The following is a 17,640-nucleotide window of genomic DNA, read 5'->3' as shown; positions in this document are numbered from 1 at the left end:
GTATATTATATCTACAACTTTAAATGTTGTAAGAGGAAAACAACATCTATTAATATATTTTATTTAACAATTATTAGTAAGTTTGGTTACCGAGTAATTTCGAGTACTTACAATTTAATTTTACTTCACTAATTTCGAGACTCTGAAACAGTTGACATTTACTTGACATCCGATATGGAACCGCAATTTTCATTTCCACATATTCAGTTTTTGGTTTGTATTATAAATGCATGCTTTATTATGTCTTGTATATTTTCAGAAAAATTCAATTCAGTTTGAATGAGTGTAAAATGAGAGTTGCATAAAGAGAGTTTCATTGCCAAATTTAATTATTTATTGTTTTAAGTGCATTTTCAAATAGTATTCTTTTATTCTATAATGTTCAGTTTTTGAGAAGCATATTTTCATATCATTATGGAAATGCACTTATACAAACATACATGGAGATACATATACATATGCACATACATGTAAGTACGTATGTTTAGCTAAATACTGTATGAAGAAAATACATGATTTTGGCAAAATCCTCTCTTTCATTGCAAATAAAATAACGAGATTGTTGAGATAATAAAGATTTACTTTATGCAAAATCATATTTATTAAATATTTACTTATTTATGCCCAATAGTATATACACTTCGTTTCTTACATAAGTATATAAATACATAAACATATGTTGTTAACTCTATGCGATTATGTCTATAGTACATATGCGTCTGTACATTCCCTACCACATACTTTGTATCTAAAATACTACACAAATATTATAAATTCTCTAACAAGGAGGAAAGTTATGTTCATGATGAAAATGAGTGTATATGTATGCGTGATCACAATTTAAATGATCGATTTACATGTGTATTTGCACATACATATGTATTTAAAATTTGCAAGCATATGGCGTACGCAAAGTTCGGTGCGGATTTATATGATATGCCATTTTTTGCTAAAATTGTTAATATTAGGATTTTTACAAATTTATCTGTATATGGACATGTAACACCTGCATTATTTTTACCTATTTCTATATATGTATATATATATGTAAATTTTAATACTACAACTTCTTCTTTGGCGCCAAATCCCAGATCGGCTTAAGTTTTACGTTTAAGGCCCACCATACAGAGTGTAAAGAATATAACTATCCATACTGACATTACTATGAATCCATTGTACACTTGCCAATTTGTAATCGACCAACCTTTCTCTATAATGTTTCGTGCTGATATAGATGGGATCGTAAATGGAAAGAATAAGACAATGTCTTGTAGAGATTTCGGCATTCCTTCCAGAGGCCATAGCAGTCCTTGAAATTTAAATAAATTAATATACGTATGTATATGCATGTCTCAGAGTATGTAAATATTCATCTACTCACCACAAAGAATTATCATTGGATAAAATGCACCAGTGGCCACGAAATTTGCTTCTGTGTGCGATTTACAATACACCGATATGAGCAAACCTTTAAGTAGTAAATTTTCATTTTAAAATATTACATGCTTTACAACAACATAGGATAAGTGATATGTATTAAAGCGGTGTTTTCTTACCGAAGAGCATTCCACAAAAGGCTGTCATTGTCAATAGGCCAATTAGTGTTGCTGTATCACCTTTGTTGTAAGTATCAAATACCAATCCAATATACATTATAACCTCAAAAGATTGGAATGCCATTATAATGAGCTGTGTGAGTAGATGCGCCCACAGCATTTCCATGGCGGATACTCCAGCCACCAGTGTGCGATCCCACACACCGTCCATACGCTCCGAAATGAAGACAGCTGCTGTCATCAATGTTGCCAAAAAGAACACCATACTACCACCAAAGAAAATTATATATTATATGATTGGCAATTAGCAATAGAATGTTGCACCGAAAAGTTTCAGCATTTTCGAATTGAAAAAATAAATCGTAAAGACTTACGTCATGACAACACCAGGCGCCACATATTGCTGAAATTCTATATCAAATGAACCATAAACGGGTTCCTGAAATTGTATAGGAATATTTCCCAAGCCAGCTGGTAGATTGCATTCAGCTAACACGTTTTTCACAAAAGAACCAAAACTATCACGTAATTTGCGCTCAATAAAGTATCCAATCTGTTGATCTTTTATTCGGTAAAAGATTATAATAAGTTAATGAAAAAAATCATAAATTATTTATCAGGTATAGTAAGATTGTAAAAATCGTGTAAACAAAGATCTAAATAATAATTCATTCTTTATGCATTTAAATTAATTCATTATGGAGCTATGGAAATAATTTTTATTATATGTAGATGAGTTAACAAATATACATTCTTGCTGCAATATTTCTGCATCTGTTGGAACCTATTTACCTGTCATATCAATGTGAACACTAAGTTCGGAGTTTTCCACCGCACCGTTATCCGCGTAACGCCCCTCCTCCATTCGCACTCTCATTGATTCGGAGAAATTGTTGGGGAACATGATATAACCGAGGACTTCAGTTCGCTTAGCTGCATTATAAGCTTCTTCCTCTGTTTTGTAGTATACCTAGGTAAATATTGATATATGAATTTATATGATTGTATATACATATGTATGTTTGTAATAGCATCAACTCTGAGCTACTTAATTGCTTTTTATTTGAAACAATTTTTTTCAAATTTAGCTAATTGTTTCAACTTTTGTTTGAAACTTAATAAAAAACAAAATACATACTCTCTCAGCTATGTCATCACCCAACTCGATTATATAACGACACGATATCTTTTTAAATTCGCACGTGTCATTGTGATTAAAAACAGTCTTTAAATTCTGATCAAAACATGTTGCATAATCATTTACTTCACCACTGACGATACCGAGTTTTAGATTTGTTGGTGTTTTGCCAATGGCTAAATAAAAGCAGGTGAGCTGGATTAATGGGAAGAGCAGCATAAATATTATTCCACTGAAAATAGCACATAAAATTAGGATTAAAACAAAATAACTTAAATATTATTCAATATAAATGTTATTTCCACGTACGATGGCTGTCGGAATAATTGCACAAAATTTTTTGTCATCAAAGCTTTAATTCGGCCGCGCGTCGTGAAAAATATTCGCTTTCTATTCTCGGTTTCTTGCTCGCGACAATGACCTCCTTGATCAGTTGGTTGAGTTTTGTTGTCGTTTTCATCGACCAATGGAAGCTTTTTGCACATGTCGTTGGGTTCTGGCGAGGTTGCGTCTATTACTTCCACAGAATGCATAATTGCTGGCGATTGGGAGGTGTTAATCGTGTTGGGCTGCACTATGTCCGAGTCACCTTGTTTTTGGCTCAATATTAGAAAGGCATCCTCAATAGAGTTGCACTCAAATTTTATCATTATATTTATTGGAGTATCTTCCGCCAATAGTACACCATTTCGCATTAAGCCAATCTAAAAGGAAATTTATTTATACCATATACAGATATAATATATTTATATCATGAGAGGTTTATATGAACTTACGCAATTGGCTTTTTTCGCCTCTTCTATATAATGTGTAGTAATGATCACAGCCATTTTGCTATTCCTAGTGCTCTCCACAAGAAAGTCCCATATTCTGTTGAATACAACGAATTTTTATAAAAAAAATAAATAAAATAAGGAAGAGGTCAATTTTCGTTCAACCGAATATTATATACTTTCGCATTTTCATTTTAACTACCAGGGTAGATATTGTTAAAAAATATGCTCTCTTATTTTACTACAATATTATAAGGCGCAAATTGCCCGATATTTTCAGTATACGATGACGTGTTTAGATGAAAGTTGCTAAATGTTAAAGGCAGTGCCTTGATTTATCTATTGTAAAATGAATAAATCTGCTGGACATTAAAATAAGAAGTATGTGAGATTGTAGTCCATTTTGAAACTGTAATAAAAATAAGTGTAAAAGTAGTCGGTGTCCCGCCCATTGTAAAAAGTTTATACCGATGCACTTGCAACCCTGCTGTATTATTCTTAAGGTTAAATTTATTACTGGTGACGGGTTATCGGATTTGTACTTGTGCGGTGTTACGCCCACTTTTAGAAAAATAAAACCACAAACTGTGAACTAAATTTGTAGCTTATTTTGATACACAATTATAGCATGTTATATTTATACAATTAGGTAGAGAAGTTAGTGGACGTATTTTTACCAGGACTTCTTTCTTTACTACCTACAGTTGAGTATAAATCATTATATCAATGGTCACAGTAATGATAGTACAGGCTATAATGATCTAAGTCGAATACTTACTTCTCCCTTAGCATGGGATCTAAGCCCACTGTCGGTTCGTCGAGTATCAGTAATTCTGGTTCGTGTATCATGGCGCATGCGAATGAGACTCGTCGCTGTTGGCCGCCGCTACAGTTCTTCACAAGCTGCCTTGGTGGTGGTAATTGCAATAGTGAACGTAATATTTTGAATTTCTCCCGAATCTGTTCTTCCTTCAAACCATAAATACGTCCGAAATAGAAAATGGTCTCTTTTACTGTCATCTCATCGACAAGAGCGATTTCCTATTTAATAAATATATAATCATAATTATTTATAACAATACTTGAACATTTTGAAATGAACTAACAAAACTTCGTAAAGGAAATAGGTATGTAACACATTTTTGAGAAAATGAAGAACTTGGAATTATTATCAAAAAAAAAAAAAATGTTTTAACTAAAACTACATAAAAGCTTACTTTAAAGAAAAACAATAGAGCCTCAATATGATACTAACCTGCGGCATATAGCCAATACGTGAACCTGGAATGCCACTGCCCGGTTGTCCAGGCTTCATGCCCAGAACTGAGACTTCACCGCTATTAAGATGGCGCTGACCGACTAAACAGGAGAGTAGTGTAGTTTTGCCGCAGCCTGAAGCACCAAGAAGACCATATCTGTAAATTGCAAATAAGAAACCAAGGACATACATATAAACAAAAACTTACACACCCTAATAGAGTAATTGAAGTAAGTTAATCGTACTCACATTGAACCGCGCATTACATTCATATTCAAGTAGTTGAGAATAATTTTGGGATTTGATTTACTGCCATAGTATTTGTATCCGTTGCGTACCTCTACGGCCGCCATATTGCCTGATGTTATCGCTTATTTGTATATATATTCACTAAGTTTGGTTTATGTTTACTTATACTCTTACATATAGATGACTCGCTGGGAATATTCTTTTTGGACCGGTGTGAGTCAATTATATGTATGAGTATGACAAAAAAACTGTGGATGTATAAATATGCACGTAGCTGTGATCTGATTTTGGTGTTGGTATGCTGCGGGAGACGTTGACGTTTATGTGGTGCTCACACTGGCTTTAGAATCGTGGACGGCATAAATTGTTCAGACCGTGTACAAACTGGAAAAAATAACATACAAAACAGGAACCTTATAAGAACTTGATGAAAGCCGACTTATTCAGAAATATACAAAGATTTTTTATGTCTACATACATTTATACCATACATATACATATCTATATGCGTATATTTTGCTATTAAAATAGCTGTCAGTGCTTACGGATCATTACGTAATGAAATGTTACGAAATAAAAACAAATAGATAGGTACATATATTCATACATACATACAAACATATGTACATATATCGAATTACAATCAACTTAGTGAAGCTTAAACCTGCGTCTATTATAAATATCATTAAGTATTTTGATAAATTTTCTCTATCCAAAGACGTAATTATTTACAGACATCTCAGTGGCAGAAAACGGGAATTTCTAAATGGAAAACATATTTCTGAAATTTGTAGCCTTGTAATAATATAAAAATTAAGCATCAAGGGTGTGGTACCGCCCACTTTATGGTATAAATTTAAACATCAAAAACCACTCTGGTTATTTCGACACATAATATTCTCATGATGCTCCATTAATATATGTATGTACGTAGTTCAAGAATAGAAAATACATTAATTTTACGAAAGTACCTTCTCAAAAAAAGTCTTCCATACTGGAACTTGAGTTTGATAGATCAGTGTGTGTGACAGTTATATACTATAGTGGGGGAGAAAATGACGTGTGTAAAATTTCAGATCTATATCTTAAAACCTGAGAAACTAGTTCGCGTATATACAGAAGCAGCGAGGGACAGACGGATATGTCTAATCGACTGAGCTCGTCACGCTGATTATTCATATATATACTATGTAGGGTCTTCGACGTTTCTTTTTGGGTGTTACAAATTTAGTGGCAAACTTAATATACCCTGTTCAGGGTATAATTAGATCAATAACGCTCATTTTCTAGAGAACGTCATTTTGAATATCATCAGCTTAGTTACTTTTACAAAAATATAAATTAATGTATCGAAATAATATTTAACACCAATAGTTTCACGTTATGATATATCTTATAGCCCCCATAGCATATGAGGATATCCGTCCAACCGGTTGATTATATAAGCTAAATCAATAGATCTCAATAGATTTTCGGTCCTCTGGCTTAAATTAATTCAACTCTAAAACAGAGACAAAACTGAGTGGTATCGGTCCATAACTTCCTCCAGCCCTAATATTATGAAAATATATATAGTATATTATGAATATATATATATATATATATACCTATTAACCATTGTTAAGGTGCGATCCGGAAATTGTCTATTATATTTATTATTGCATGTATTTGTAAAATGTTATATTGTCTCACTTTCCAATTCAACTTTAGACAGATGATATAATCAACAAATATTTGGCCTTTGCCTAACTATTTTTGCTCATGAATATTATTTTGCAATACTATAAGGGCGTAGAGTGCAATAGAGATTTAGAATTAATAATGAAAACATATAGATAAAAAAAAGATTTATTTACTTCATATACATATTCGCTACGTAGTTTCTGTCCTTTTTTTCTAAACAATTAATATTCCAAATGCGTTCATTTGGGGAATCGCTCATTCTAAGCTTATGTAGACGTCAAAATGTAATGTAGTAAATATATTTGTATATACATATACATAAAAATATATATATATATATATGTGTATTTGCCAAATCAGTGCTAATGCTGTTGAATATAAGGGAGTAAATGCCTCTCGGAAGTAAAAATAATTTATTTAATACATTTTTAAAGTGCATTTGTTAATTTTTAGTACCTATATGCGGTCCTATGACGCTTTTGAAAAATAATTAATTTCGGAGAACTTTTTCTTACATCAGATAATTTATTGTTCCTAGGCGGATGTCTGTTGTAGTTCTATGGAACAAACATAGAAGTAACGATTTTTTAACTATAGTAATTAATATATACCTATATCTACATACAAGTATGTAGCTTAACTCTCACAAAAAAATATTATACAATAATATAATAAATTTGTCCACCTAATGATTGTTTGTAACACTTCTGATAATTGCGATATAATTATTTTAGATAAACGAGGCGAATTGATTTCGTATGTATGACCGTCTTTATATCTGTCCAAGTGATAACAAGCCTAGGATTAGCAAGAGAAAAAAATAGGATTTTACAATTTTTAAGATGTTTAAGGTACACATCTCATAAGCTTAGGTCCATGAGTAAGTTGTGTTGGAAATATTGCTTCGTTAAAAATGTGTATACCCTGAAAACGTTATATTAAGTTTGCTACGATGTTCGCAACAGACGAAAGGAAACGTCGGAGAGCCTGTAATAAAGATATATAAGTGATCAGTGTGACTAGTTGCGACGATTTATTAATGTCCATCTGTGTGTACATACACGGACTACTCCATCTGTTTTTGAGATATCAAAATTTTGCACACGTCCTTTTCGCCCTAGGAAGCTGCTGATTTATTGGAATCACACTGTTTATCGCATATATTAGTATATAGCCGTACCATAGCTGCCATACAAACTGAACGATCAAAATCAAGTTCTTGTATTGAAAACTATTTTATTTGACAAGAAGCAGCTCGATGAAACATTTTGTGATAGAGTACGTGATAATTTAGTTTGCTTAGGATAGTTCGATTCTTGGAGATTCATTGGAATTATTTGCATGCCTGTTTTATTGTTTTCTCACTTTTAATTGTTAAACACGCGAATATTGATAGATTTTGGAGAGCTCTGGTGAAAGATTGTGCATATACTTTACGTGTGCATGTCTTAACTACTAAAAAAATTTGTTCGAAATTTTAATAACTATGACTTTGGGTCGAGCAACAACATTATATAACAATAAAGATTTTAAAAAAAGCAATTTACGTACATATATGTATATACACCTACAGTTGATAGTTAGCTATTTTATAACCTAAAACAATTTCGACACTGGCATTAATTTTCCGCTCATCAATTAATATTTTTTTAAATTAGTTGCATATATTATATAATGCATCTACCATATTCGTATGTATGCATGTGTGTGAGTGTATTTCTTAGCAGTTCTTATATTCATATAAAATAATTAGTGTCACGAATAGATGTGTGCACAAATGATCGTTAAGTGGAAGTTGTGAGCTTGTTTTTGGCTATTTATTTTGCACTCTTATAAAGCGGTCACTTGTCTAAATGACAAAATCAATGAAAAAACTGTAGCGCTAATAAACTGCTTCTGGTTTTACCAATCGCTGTTGCTGTTGCTCTCTGTCAGCTAGTGTACACAATGGTCGCTCCAGCGCGCCAAACTGCGCTCGTTCGTCTGTGTCGCGGTCTCGGTACATTTTCGACATTTCATAGTATTGCATAAAACTCGCTGATGGAGCCGGCACACGGCAACGCAATGCTGATATTACAAACCTGCTGCCAACCTTGGATGGTTCGTTTATTTTTTACTTCAGACCATCCAGTCCATTTACCTGTTGCGATGCATCCATATTCACAAGCGACTACGTTTAAATTTATTTACACATTTATTTACATGTGCATGTAGATACGCATGCGCACGTACAAAGTGTATTACATTTTGAGACTTATGATACCCTTTAATTTTTTATAAGTATGTGTGTATATATGTGCATGCTTATTTTAGTTTTATTACAACGAATTTTTGTAATGCCTGCATTTTATTGAATGCCATCCAATACCGCAGTCTCTTATGGGTTAATTGCTTTTGCAGTCTTTACGTTTCTTCGTGGTTAAACTAGTTTTTTTGTTTGTAAGTTGACCTCGTAACTCTCTTTTACATTAAACGACGCACCAAAGGCGCTCTGCCGTCTTTTCGCATATTTCCTATGTACTACATATATGTATGTGTATGTATGCATACAAACATATGCACATGCATTCATATTTATGAAAGTGTTTGACTTTGTAAGCGAGTATTTATGTTCAAATATTCATTTGCATTCACTTTTCGGTTTACTTCTCTTGATTACTTCATTTTCTTGGGGGTTAATGTATTAGTTCTATTGCGTTTGTTGTAACATGTTTCGTCGAGAGTTTTTGTGCATAGTGTGTTTTTGTAAACAAGAAATAAAAAATTTAAATGGCGTTTGCTAGAGGGTCTAGGCATGAAAATTGCTTAACTTTATTTTAGTTAAAACAGCAATTAAGTAAATAATGGTTGAATCGTAAAAAAATTTATATATGTACAAATATACATAACTACATATGTACTATACGTATATGTATAACTATATGGTTATAGTACCTAATAACATACACTTAAGCAAATATTTGGGTTAATATTTATATTTGCACTAAATTAGGGGTTTCCAACAACGTGCTTTTTTACAAAAATGTGTATATGTAAATAGATTTAATAGCGCCTACATCCATGCTAAACGCTTGATTGAGCTTGTAGTCAAATTTATTGTGACCTACAAATTTTAAGTCGAATCTAAATGGCTAACAGATTTTATGAGGTGAGATTTCACTGCAGAAATACTGTCGTATTTTAAGAGTGTTGCTTTTAAAAAAAAGTTTGATGTTGCTCAACACAAGAATCGAACACAGGCGCTGCCGTTACGTAGAACAATTTAGTTTCTGACAAAATTACGTCTGATTACTTCACAAAATTAAATGTTTTTTATTTGCCTTAATTATTATGTTTCCAAATTTCTGTAACAAGCTACTATCACTTATTTAGACATAGCTTTACCAATTGAAAAATATTTTTAACGCGGATAATTGTACGAAAATTAACAAAAATAAGTACTCCTTTTTTATGGTGGCCAAATGGATAACCTCTGTGATGTGGATAGTAATAATTTTATTGTTACACATTGTTATGGTGGTCCAAAAAGTATAGAGAAGACGTTTAACATAATTAATATATACCAGAAAAAAAGTTGTTTGTGTTTTTAAACAAATCGTTATATCGCATTAAAATTATGCTCATATTGAATTGGCAATTCTAATCCTTATGCTTCCCGGTTAACTTTATACTTAGAGAATGAATAAGTTATTTTCTCAAAAGCGTTAAAAATATGTCAAAATGTGACAAAAGTTACGTAAATTTGTTACTGTTTTTGATTTTTGGCCTTAGAACATGTAATGTAATTTCTTCCAATAATTTAACAATCCTGTCTTAAAAGTAACATCCGTAATATCATTAATTACACGAGAGCTGCGATTCGACAACAGTAGACCAAATTGTACTTTACGAGAGAATATCGTCTACCTTCTGCAGACAATTGAGTCGTCTGCAGCCATTAATTGAATACTACCAATCCCTATTATAGTAGGTAGAAATATCAAAACCAGGAAACTGCTCAAGAGCTTTTGCTTAGATCAAATCTTGGAGTTTCAGTCATTGAATATCTTTAAAAAAAATAATGTGTATTTTATTAAAAAAAAAAAAATATTTTTAAAAACATATTGAAATATTTTTTTTTTAATTAACGTTGTCTATAGATGCATTAATATGATTAAAATAATATTTATAATTGTAAAAATCGTGCAAAAATGCTACATTCTTATAAATTGATAGCCAATAACTTTCCAGATTTTTTAAAATGCTATTTTTACTCAACTTGAAAAACTGATTGAACGCACAAAAATTTAGCAATTTCTCTAATTAACTCATTAACTTTGAAAAGTGCTTTCCAAAAATGTAAACTCGGGTTCTTATCTACGTTTTCAATTAAACTAGCTTCTGTAGGCTTCAGCTAGTAAAAATCATGTTATACGACAACTACTTATGGTATACAATTTACTAGCCTTCCGAAATAGGATAGTTAGTCTATAAACAAGGGTTTGCAATGGGTTAACAGTCAATGACCTCCAAATAAAAGGAAAAAGTTAATTTTTACTAAAATCTGTGTTTCAAAAAAATAAGGGTCAAATCAAAGATGCACCGCTTTTACTACATACATATGTATGCATTTACTACGATCGAATATATGAAATAGGTGTGTAGTATGTCTCTTAAAACACATCAACACAAATACTTCAAGGTCAGTTAGCACCAGTGTGCTTGTGTAATTGCAATTACGAAGGAAACTATTGTTCAAAAAAAAGCAAACAACAACAAAAATATATAAATGCGCGTTTCGTAATTTCACATCAAATTGCATTGAATTTTTGAGCGTACGCAAATTAATGTGTATATTCAAATTTTACTTTGTCTAGGTTGGCCGCAGGCGCGTGTTTGGTCAAAAAGTGATTAAGATACGTCATAGTCGTTATTGTTAATCATATTTTCCACTTACTGACATGGAACGACACGAATGCATGTAAGGATTATCTTTGCAAAATCATACATATAGGTATACCATATATTGTTATTCGCTCAGTCATTGCAACGAAAATCACTCCGCATGCGATAAATCAAATGACAGCAGAACAATCATTTTATAACAGCAAACAATTAAAAATTATCTTCTGGTTTATTTTTTTAATTATTTAATGAATCTTATTTTCGAAACGCTTCCCGAATAAGAATTAGCAACATTATAATTACCTGTACCGATGCCCCAAAACGCCTCTTAATCGATTACTGCTATGAGTACGTGAATATAATCGCAAAAAACAACAATCAAAATAAACAAAGAAATAACCAAAGTTATATAAACAAAGTGGATAGTAAGCAACGTGTTTACTTCAGCGATGTGAGGTAGGACTGGTAAAATTGTGCTCAACTCGTATGTGGAACTCTCAGTTGCGATGGCTGCATGCTACTTACTGTGGCATGAACACCGTCCCAACATGCTGAGCAACCGAATGGAGTTTGCAGATTACTCAATATGGCTTTGTTGCAGCGTGTGGATTGTGGTTAGTGGCGCGCTATCGCAGCACCAATAGTTCGCACTGATATTGCCAAAGTAGTTGCAGCGGACGACTGCTGGTTGCTGCTGTATGGTGGAAGCAATGGGCGTGGAAGACAAGTGTTTATTATATTATTTATATTATTGCTTCATAAAAGGTGCGTTTCAAAGATAACAGCGAATGTGAAAAATTCTATTCCATCTTAGTTTCATTTAATCGCCAAAATTAATCTTCAAAAAACTGGAAGATTACGGTACGCAGAAATACATATATGTATGTATACCACACAAGCAGAAGAAAATCAAAGGCATCGGAAGATTTGTTTTTGAGTTACAACTGCAGCCAATTTGAAAAATATAGTTTTGAGAAAAACGCGTTTAAAGATAAACTAAAGGAGCTTAATGAACTGAGCGGATATACTGTAGAATGCAGTAACTCAAAAAATATTTGCAATATTCATTGCAAATTGTATTACCCCTTTACATAATAACTTTAATTACCATATTTTTTCACTAAGCTTAGTTACATTATTTGGCAAGACTTCCTTGACTATGGATTCAGTATGACGAGCAAATTCACAAACTTTGGTTCTGCTGCTGAAAATGTGGGATATTCTGAACTGTGAACGATGTTAGCTTAGCGCCTGATATATATTAATATATTTTATATACTTATGTGGTTTTTATTCCACTGAATTTGACGAAAAAGCAATACATTTTTGAAAAATCTTCTTAATTACATAAATGATGCTAGCAAGTTAAAGTGAAGATTATCAAACAAGCAAATTTGTTTGAAATACTGCAAATTCGCTAGTTTAGATTATGCCAATAGTAGTCGTTAAAGTCCTGCATGGCTTTTATACCCTTTTTGAAACTAAATATTTCGTTTACAATTTTTTATTAAAAGCTGATTTTTTTTGTTAAAAACTGATATTTTTGTTAAAAAATGAAATTATGTAATATATAGCTATAACTTTAAGTGCTTAAATAAAAACACTCTATTTTCTGTTTACCCTGGAATATACCCTTGTTGATTTTGATATTTATTTATTTACATTTGTGGTGCATTTTTGGTCTCTCCAACTGACATATAAGGAAGTCAAGCGATATACATACTTACATACGTACATACTTGCACATATACATACATATCTACACAAATGTCCATTCACTTGCTACGATTGCGAATGGAACAGACAACAGTTGTTAAATTTTGAGATTTTTCCTGTTTACAGCTAGTGCTTGGCATTGTAGAGCTTCAATGACAAAACAGCTGTTAAATCCAGTGCACACATACACATTTACACACATTATAGGAAACTGAAATGTTGACAACAACCAAAATATAATTGTCAGAATATGTAAATAACGTTTATATGTGTTTGTAATTGAAATACTTCTGGAAGCGGAATGCAAATCTGACATATCCTTAATTGTAATTTTCTGATATGTTTTGCTACATATCTACCATAAATCTGAATTCTCTACATGAGAGTAATGTAAGTGCAAGTATTTTTAAAATGTTTACAATTAAATTCAGTTTTTGCACAAGTTTTGCACCATGGCTTGTGGAACATAAGACAGTTTCATTTGACTTGCTCAATACACAGCAACTGTGTGCAAATTTGTAGGTATGTATGTATGTGTGTAAGTGAGCTTGTGGCTAGCACCACTAACACTGTTAAAGAATCAGCAAGTTGCCGCAACACACACTCACACTTTTATGGAAAAATTAACACATTTTGTAATGTTTGCTATTCCACTTTTTCAACGTGCACGTAATTTTTGGTTAATCAGCAATTCGAAGCACAAATAGCAGCACCAGCACTAGCACATAGTAAATGCGAAATCACTAACTTACATACACATGTAGGTATGTACCCAGTTTGTGTCTTAAGTCTTTTGTTTCAGCTCCGCTTTGCCATCCACAATTAGTAAACACATTAGAGCCTTAAAACAATGCGCTCAAAACTCAACGAGGGGTTTTGAATTGATTTTGCAGTTTAAAAAAAAAGTATAATGCAATATGTATTTCTATCACAACACTTTATTTTCGTATGTGATTGTTATATGCATATCATGACAACACTCGTTATTTTCAACAGCTTATTCAAATTTGTTTATTTATATTTTTTTCGCATACCATAAAACCAGATGATTTAGCAATTCCTTCACTTCCTTCACACCAACAAAAAACTACAACGATTGCGATTGCGCACCGTGCCAAACTTCGCGTATCAGAGACAATTCGTAACTGAAACCAAGCGATCGGGCAACCGACTGGCAAACCGTGGCAAAATCTGCTGTCGAATCACAATGCTACTTCTACTTAGCGAAAAAGCGCACTCGTAGTCACATATACTTATCTACATACGAATCCATGTGGAATCTACAAATATACATATGTAAGTGGGAATATACACATGTTTATAAAAATGTTCAAGTTTTACTCACTCTCAATTGCAGTAGTGCATGTAAGTCATAGGAGTAAACTAATAAAAGTATTGCATTATCCATGAAGACGACTTCGTGGAAACAGCAGTTCAAAATATAAATAAAACCCGATACCAACACACGTACATGGATTATACTTGTAGTGACAGTGGAGAAATAGATGATAAAAAAATATATAAAAAATGTGACGCAAATATTGCCGGTAAAGTTACATCGCATCAAATATAAATTTTATTGGGCGCAAAAAAGCGAACTAAACTTAAGAACACATTTTATATACATACATGTACCATCTGATCAAATTTCACTCGGACTGATATGCACACATACCTATAAACATAAGTAAATCTCTGAAGTCAAATTTTTTTTGAAAATTGCATCCACAGAACAATAAAGGTTGGAGTAGAATTTAAAAAAAATGAATGAAATTTCAAAATTAAAACAGTATATTTATACATATACAAACACCTGAATGGGTCAGAGGTCGAAATTCGTACTTTAAATAAAAACTCAGATAAATATTTTGGTGTAATCCTATTGCGCAAAAATAGCTAAATAACACAAAAAAAATATTTAGTTGTTATTGAGGTCAACGAGTAGCATAGTGCCAATCCTATGTTAATTTGTTAAGCAAACTATGATTTTTGCCGATTTAAATGTCGTTGACTTTGCAGACTTTTATAATTTTTTGAAAAATTAATCATTTTTGAGTTTCGAATTCCGTCCATAGTCAACTCGTATGATCGTTTTGACATTTACTGGATTCTTATTTAATCAGAATTAAGTACTTGATCGTACGGTTTGAGAATGTTGTTTGTTTTTCTTATAAATGCGAAAATGTCTAAGTTAATATTTGCTTTTAAAAACCTTTAACACGATCAAATAAATATATGACAAACAATATTCAATTACACTAAACAAACGCAAAAGCTCATACGTATTTTTTCTGATTTTTTATTTTAACCCAAGTCAGTGCATTCTTTTCTTCCAAATCAATATGGGTCTATTGAAACTAGTCTTAAAGCGACTACTATACAAGTAATTTACTTCAGAAACAGCAGCAATTTTCAATGCGGCTATTCACCTATTTTACTTGCACATATGTAAAAATGTATATGATTTTGTATATACCCATATTTATGCTCTTTTGCTTCAACGCCATTTCGAGTCGTGCGTTTCCAAAAGATGGAATAAATCATACATATATGTACCAGTATTAGGTTTTCTTTTGTTTAGGTCATGGATTTACATTTAAAAACAACATCGAATTATAAATGCATACAACACCTTTACTGTAGGGATGCATGCTTATGGCTATTTACTATGGATGGGCTATTTAAATTTTTTACTGGCTTAAATTTATGTAAATATTGTATGAACACTACTCACTTCGTCCATATGTCTTTGCTCTTCATTTCAAGGTTAGCTTTCTTTAACAATAATGTTGGCTTGGTTACATCACTTTCAGTCGTCGATACAGATGACCTTGAAACCGAATTCTTTGCATAACCATTTCGTGAAGTGTTGTGGTTTCGTTGATATTCGTTTGTGGTTAGTATGTATGTATAAATATTATATGAAAATTATTGTAATATAACCTATTAATTATTGTTATAAATTGAAATTGAGCACATATAAATTGGAGCACATACAATTGCTATGTATAAATAGATGACTTGTAGAACAAAGAATTTAAGGATTTATTTAAAAAATTTAAACGTTCCCAAAAATTAAACATTTTATTAGCACATTGCACCTCACCCATCTAAATACTTTGGAGTCAATCCTTTTTTTTAATTTTTTTTTTCAAAGTAATTAAGTGCTTTCAGTTTCAATAGTCGCAATTTGATGCCTTTACTTTTGGCTATTAAAACTTTCGGAATTATGTTCTCATAACTTACTGAAGGTAAATTTCAAAATATTTCGAATTTACATATATTTGATGAATTTAAAGTTGATCCGGCGAATAATGTCGAAGATATGAGAATATTTTTAAAAAAGTTTTAACTTACTAGTTATAATCAACTCCCAAAAACTTTCTTGGCGTTTTTCTCGATACGCTGCTTTTTCCCCCTAACTGCTGGATCGATTGGCTTGAAAATTTCGCACGACCTTCTTAAATATATTTGTCAGGTAATGATCGAATGCATAAGATTTTTTACAAAAATTTCTCTTTTTTTGGGAATGCACCATTTTGCCAAAGTCATTAATTTGACTAGTCTTTCGATTGTCATCTGTATTCATCTATAAGAATAATAATTTAATTTTTGGTTTTTGAGTTTCAGATAATCGAAGGTCCTCCTGGACGCAGTGTCATTCCATGTAGTATTAAAACTCCTGCTGCTCCATCTCAGATAAGAAACGTGGGAAAAGAGAAACAGGTGTATCGTATCAAAAAAAATTGTATCAGTTTGGAAAGATGCGGTCATTGGATCTTAATCCCATTGGTAGTCTTTTTAAGCATAGTTAAAAAATATCTTAAACCTCAAGGAAGATGTAAGTATGTCGGATGTGTCAGTGTAATTGAAAGTTAGTAAACTTCAGTACAGTATTTAAATACATATATGCATACTCATCGTTCTCAGGCCTGCTTCCTGCTGACAGCAGTAATATTTGCATGTGATTTAACGATTGTTAAGTTTAAATTCGTGACCACCATCTACATTCATATGTACATAAGTACCTAAGTAGAATAAATTGGTCCCCCTATTATAGCGAACAGGAAGATTATTGTTATTGATTTGACATTTCCATGCAAGCTTTAAACAAATCGCTTTTGAAGAAATTACATTTTAAATTTAAAAGTTTAAATGTGCTGGTACGGTATGTACATTAGAGCGGGTCGATTTCTCTAAAAAATCGCATATGTGGCAAATGTTCTACGGATCATTCTGACCATCTTTGCCTAAGAGAATATGGGTCTAAAACCGGTTTCGAGACAGCGATTTTTAAATAAAGTTGATTTTGGGAATCATAAAAATTTCTTCGTCAGTTTAAGATATCCGATTGAAATTTAATACATACATAGGTGCATTTTG

At 32.1% G+C, this 17,640-nt stretch overlaps 1 protein-coding gene across 1 annotated transcript; it reads right to left on the bottom strand.

Annotated features, from left to right (window-relative positions):
* Nucleotides 1–559: 559 nt before the first annotated feature.
* Nucleotides 560–14,450, bottom strand: LOC106617267 (ABC transporter G family member 20). Its single transcript, XM_014234355.3, has 12 exons — nt 14,292–14,450; nt 4,975–5,358; nt 4,723–4,882; nt 4,246–4,508; nt 3,471–3,564; nt 3,004–3,398; nt 2,695–2,926; nt 2,349–2,526; nt 1,931–2,117; nt 1,557–1,822; nt 1,382–1,468; nt 560–1,309 (listed from the first exon to the last, which is right to left on the bottom strand). The coding sequence occupies exons 2-12, from the start codon at nt 5,076–5,078 to the stop codon at nt 1,098–1,100; spliced, it is 2,178 nt and encodes a 725-aa protein (XP_014089830.1). The 5' UTR covers nt 5,079–5,358; nt 14,292–14,450; the 3' UTR covers nt 560–1,097.
* Between the last annotated feature and the right edge of the window lie 3,190 nt (nt 14,451–17,640).

Source organism: Bactrocera oleae, chromosome 2 (assembly GCF_042242935.1).
Source record: "Bactrocera oleae isolate idBacOlea1 chromosome 2, idBacOlea1, whole genome shotgun sequence".
NCBI classification, from domain to species: Eukaryota; Metazoa; Arthropoda; class Insecta; order Diptera; family Tephritidae; genus Bactrocera; species Bactrocera oleae.
Note: the sequence above shows the minus strand (reverse complement) of the source record. Positions and strands in the feature narration are given on the sequence as shown.

What these genes read in the sequence shown, in the direction of transcription:
- LOC106617267 (XM_014234355.3), bottom strand. Translation starts at nt 5,078, where the DNA reads ATGGCGGCCGTAGAGGTACGCAACGGATACAAATACTATGGCAGTAAA. An exon ending in AATGTAATGCGCGGTTCAAT is followed by an intron (nt 4,883 to 4,974) that starts GTGAGTACGATT and finishes TGCAATTTACAG; the next exon opens with ATATGGTCTTCTTGGTGCTT. An exon ending in CAATTATTCCGACAGCCATC is followed by an intron (nt 2,927 to 3,003) that starts GTACGTGGAAAT and finishes TGCTATTTTCAG; the next exon opens with TGGAATAATATTTATGCTGC.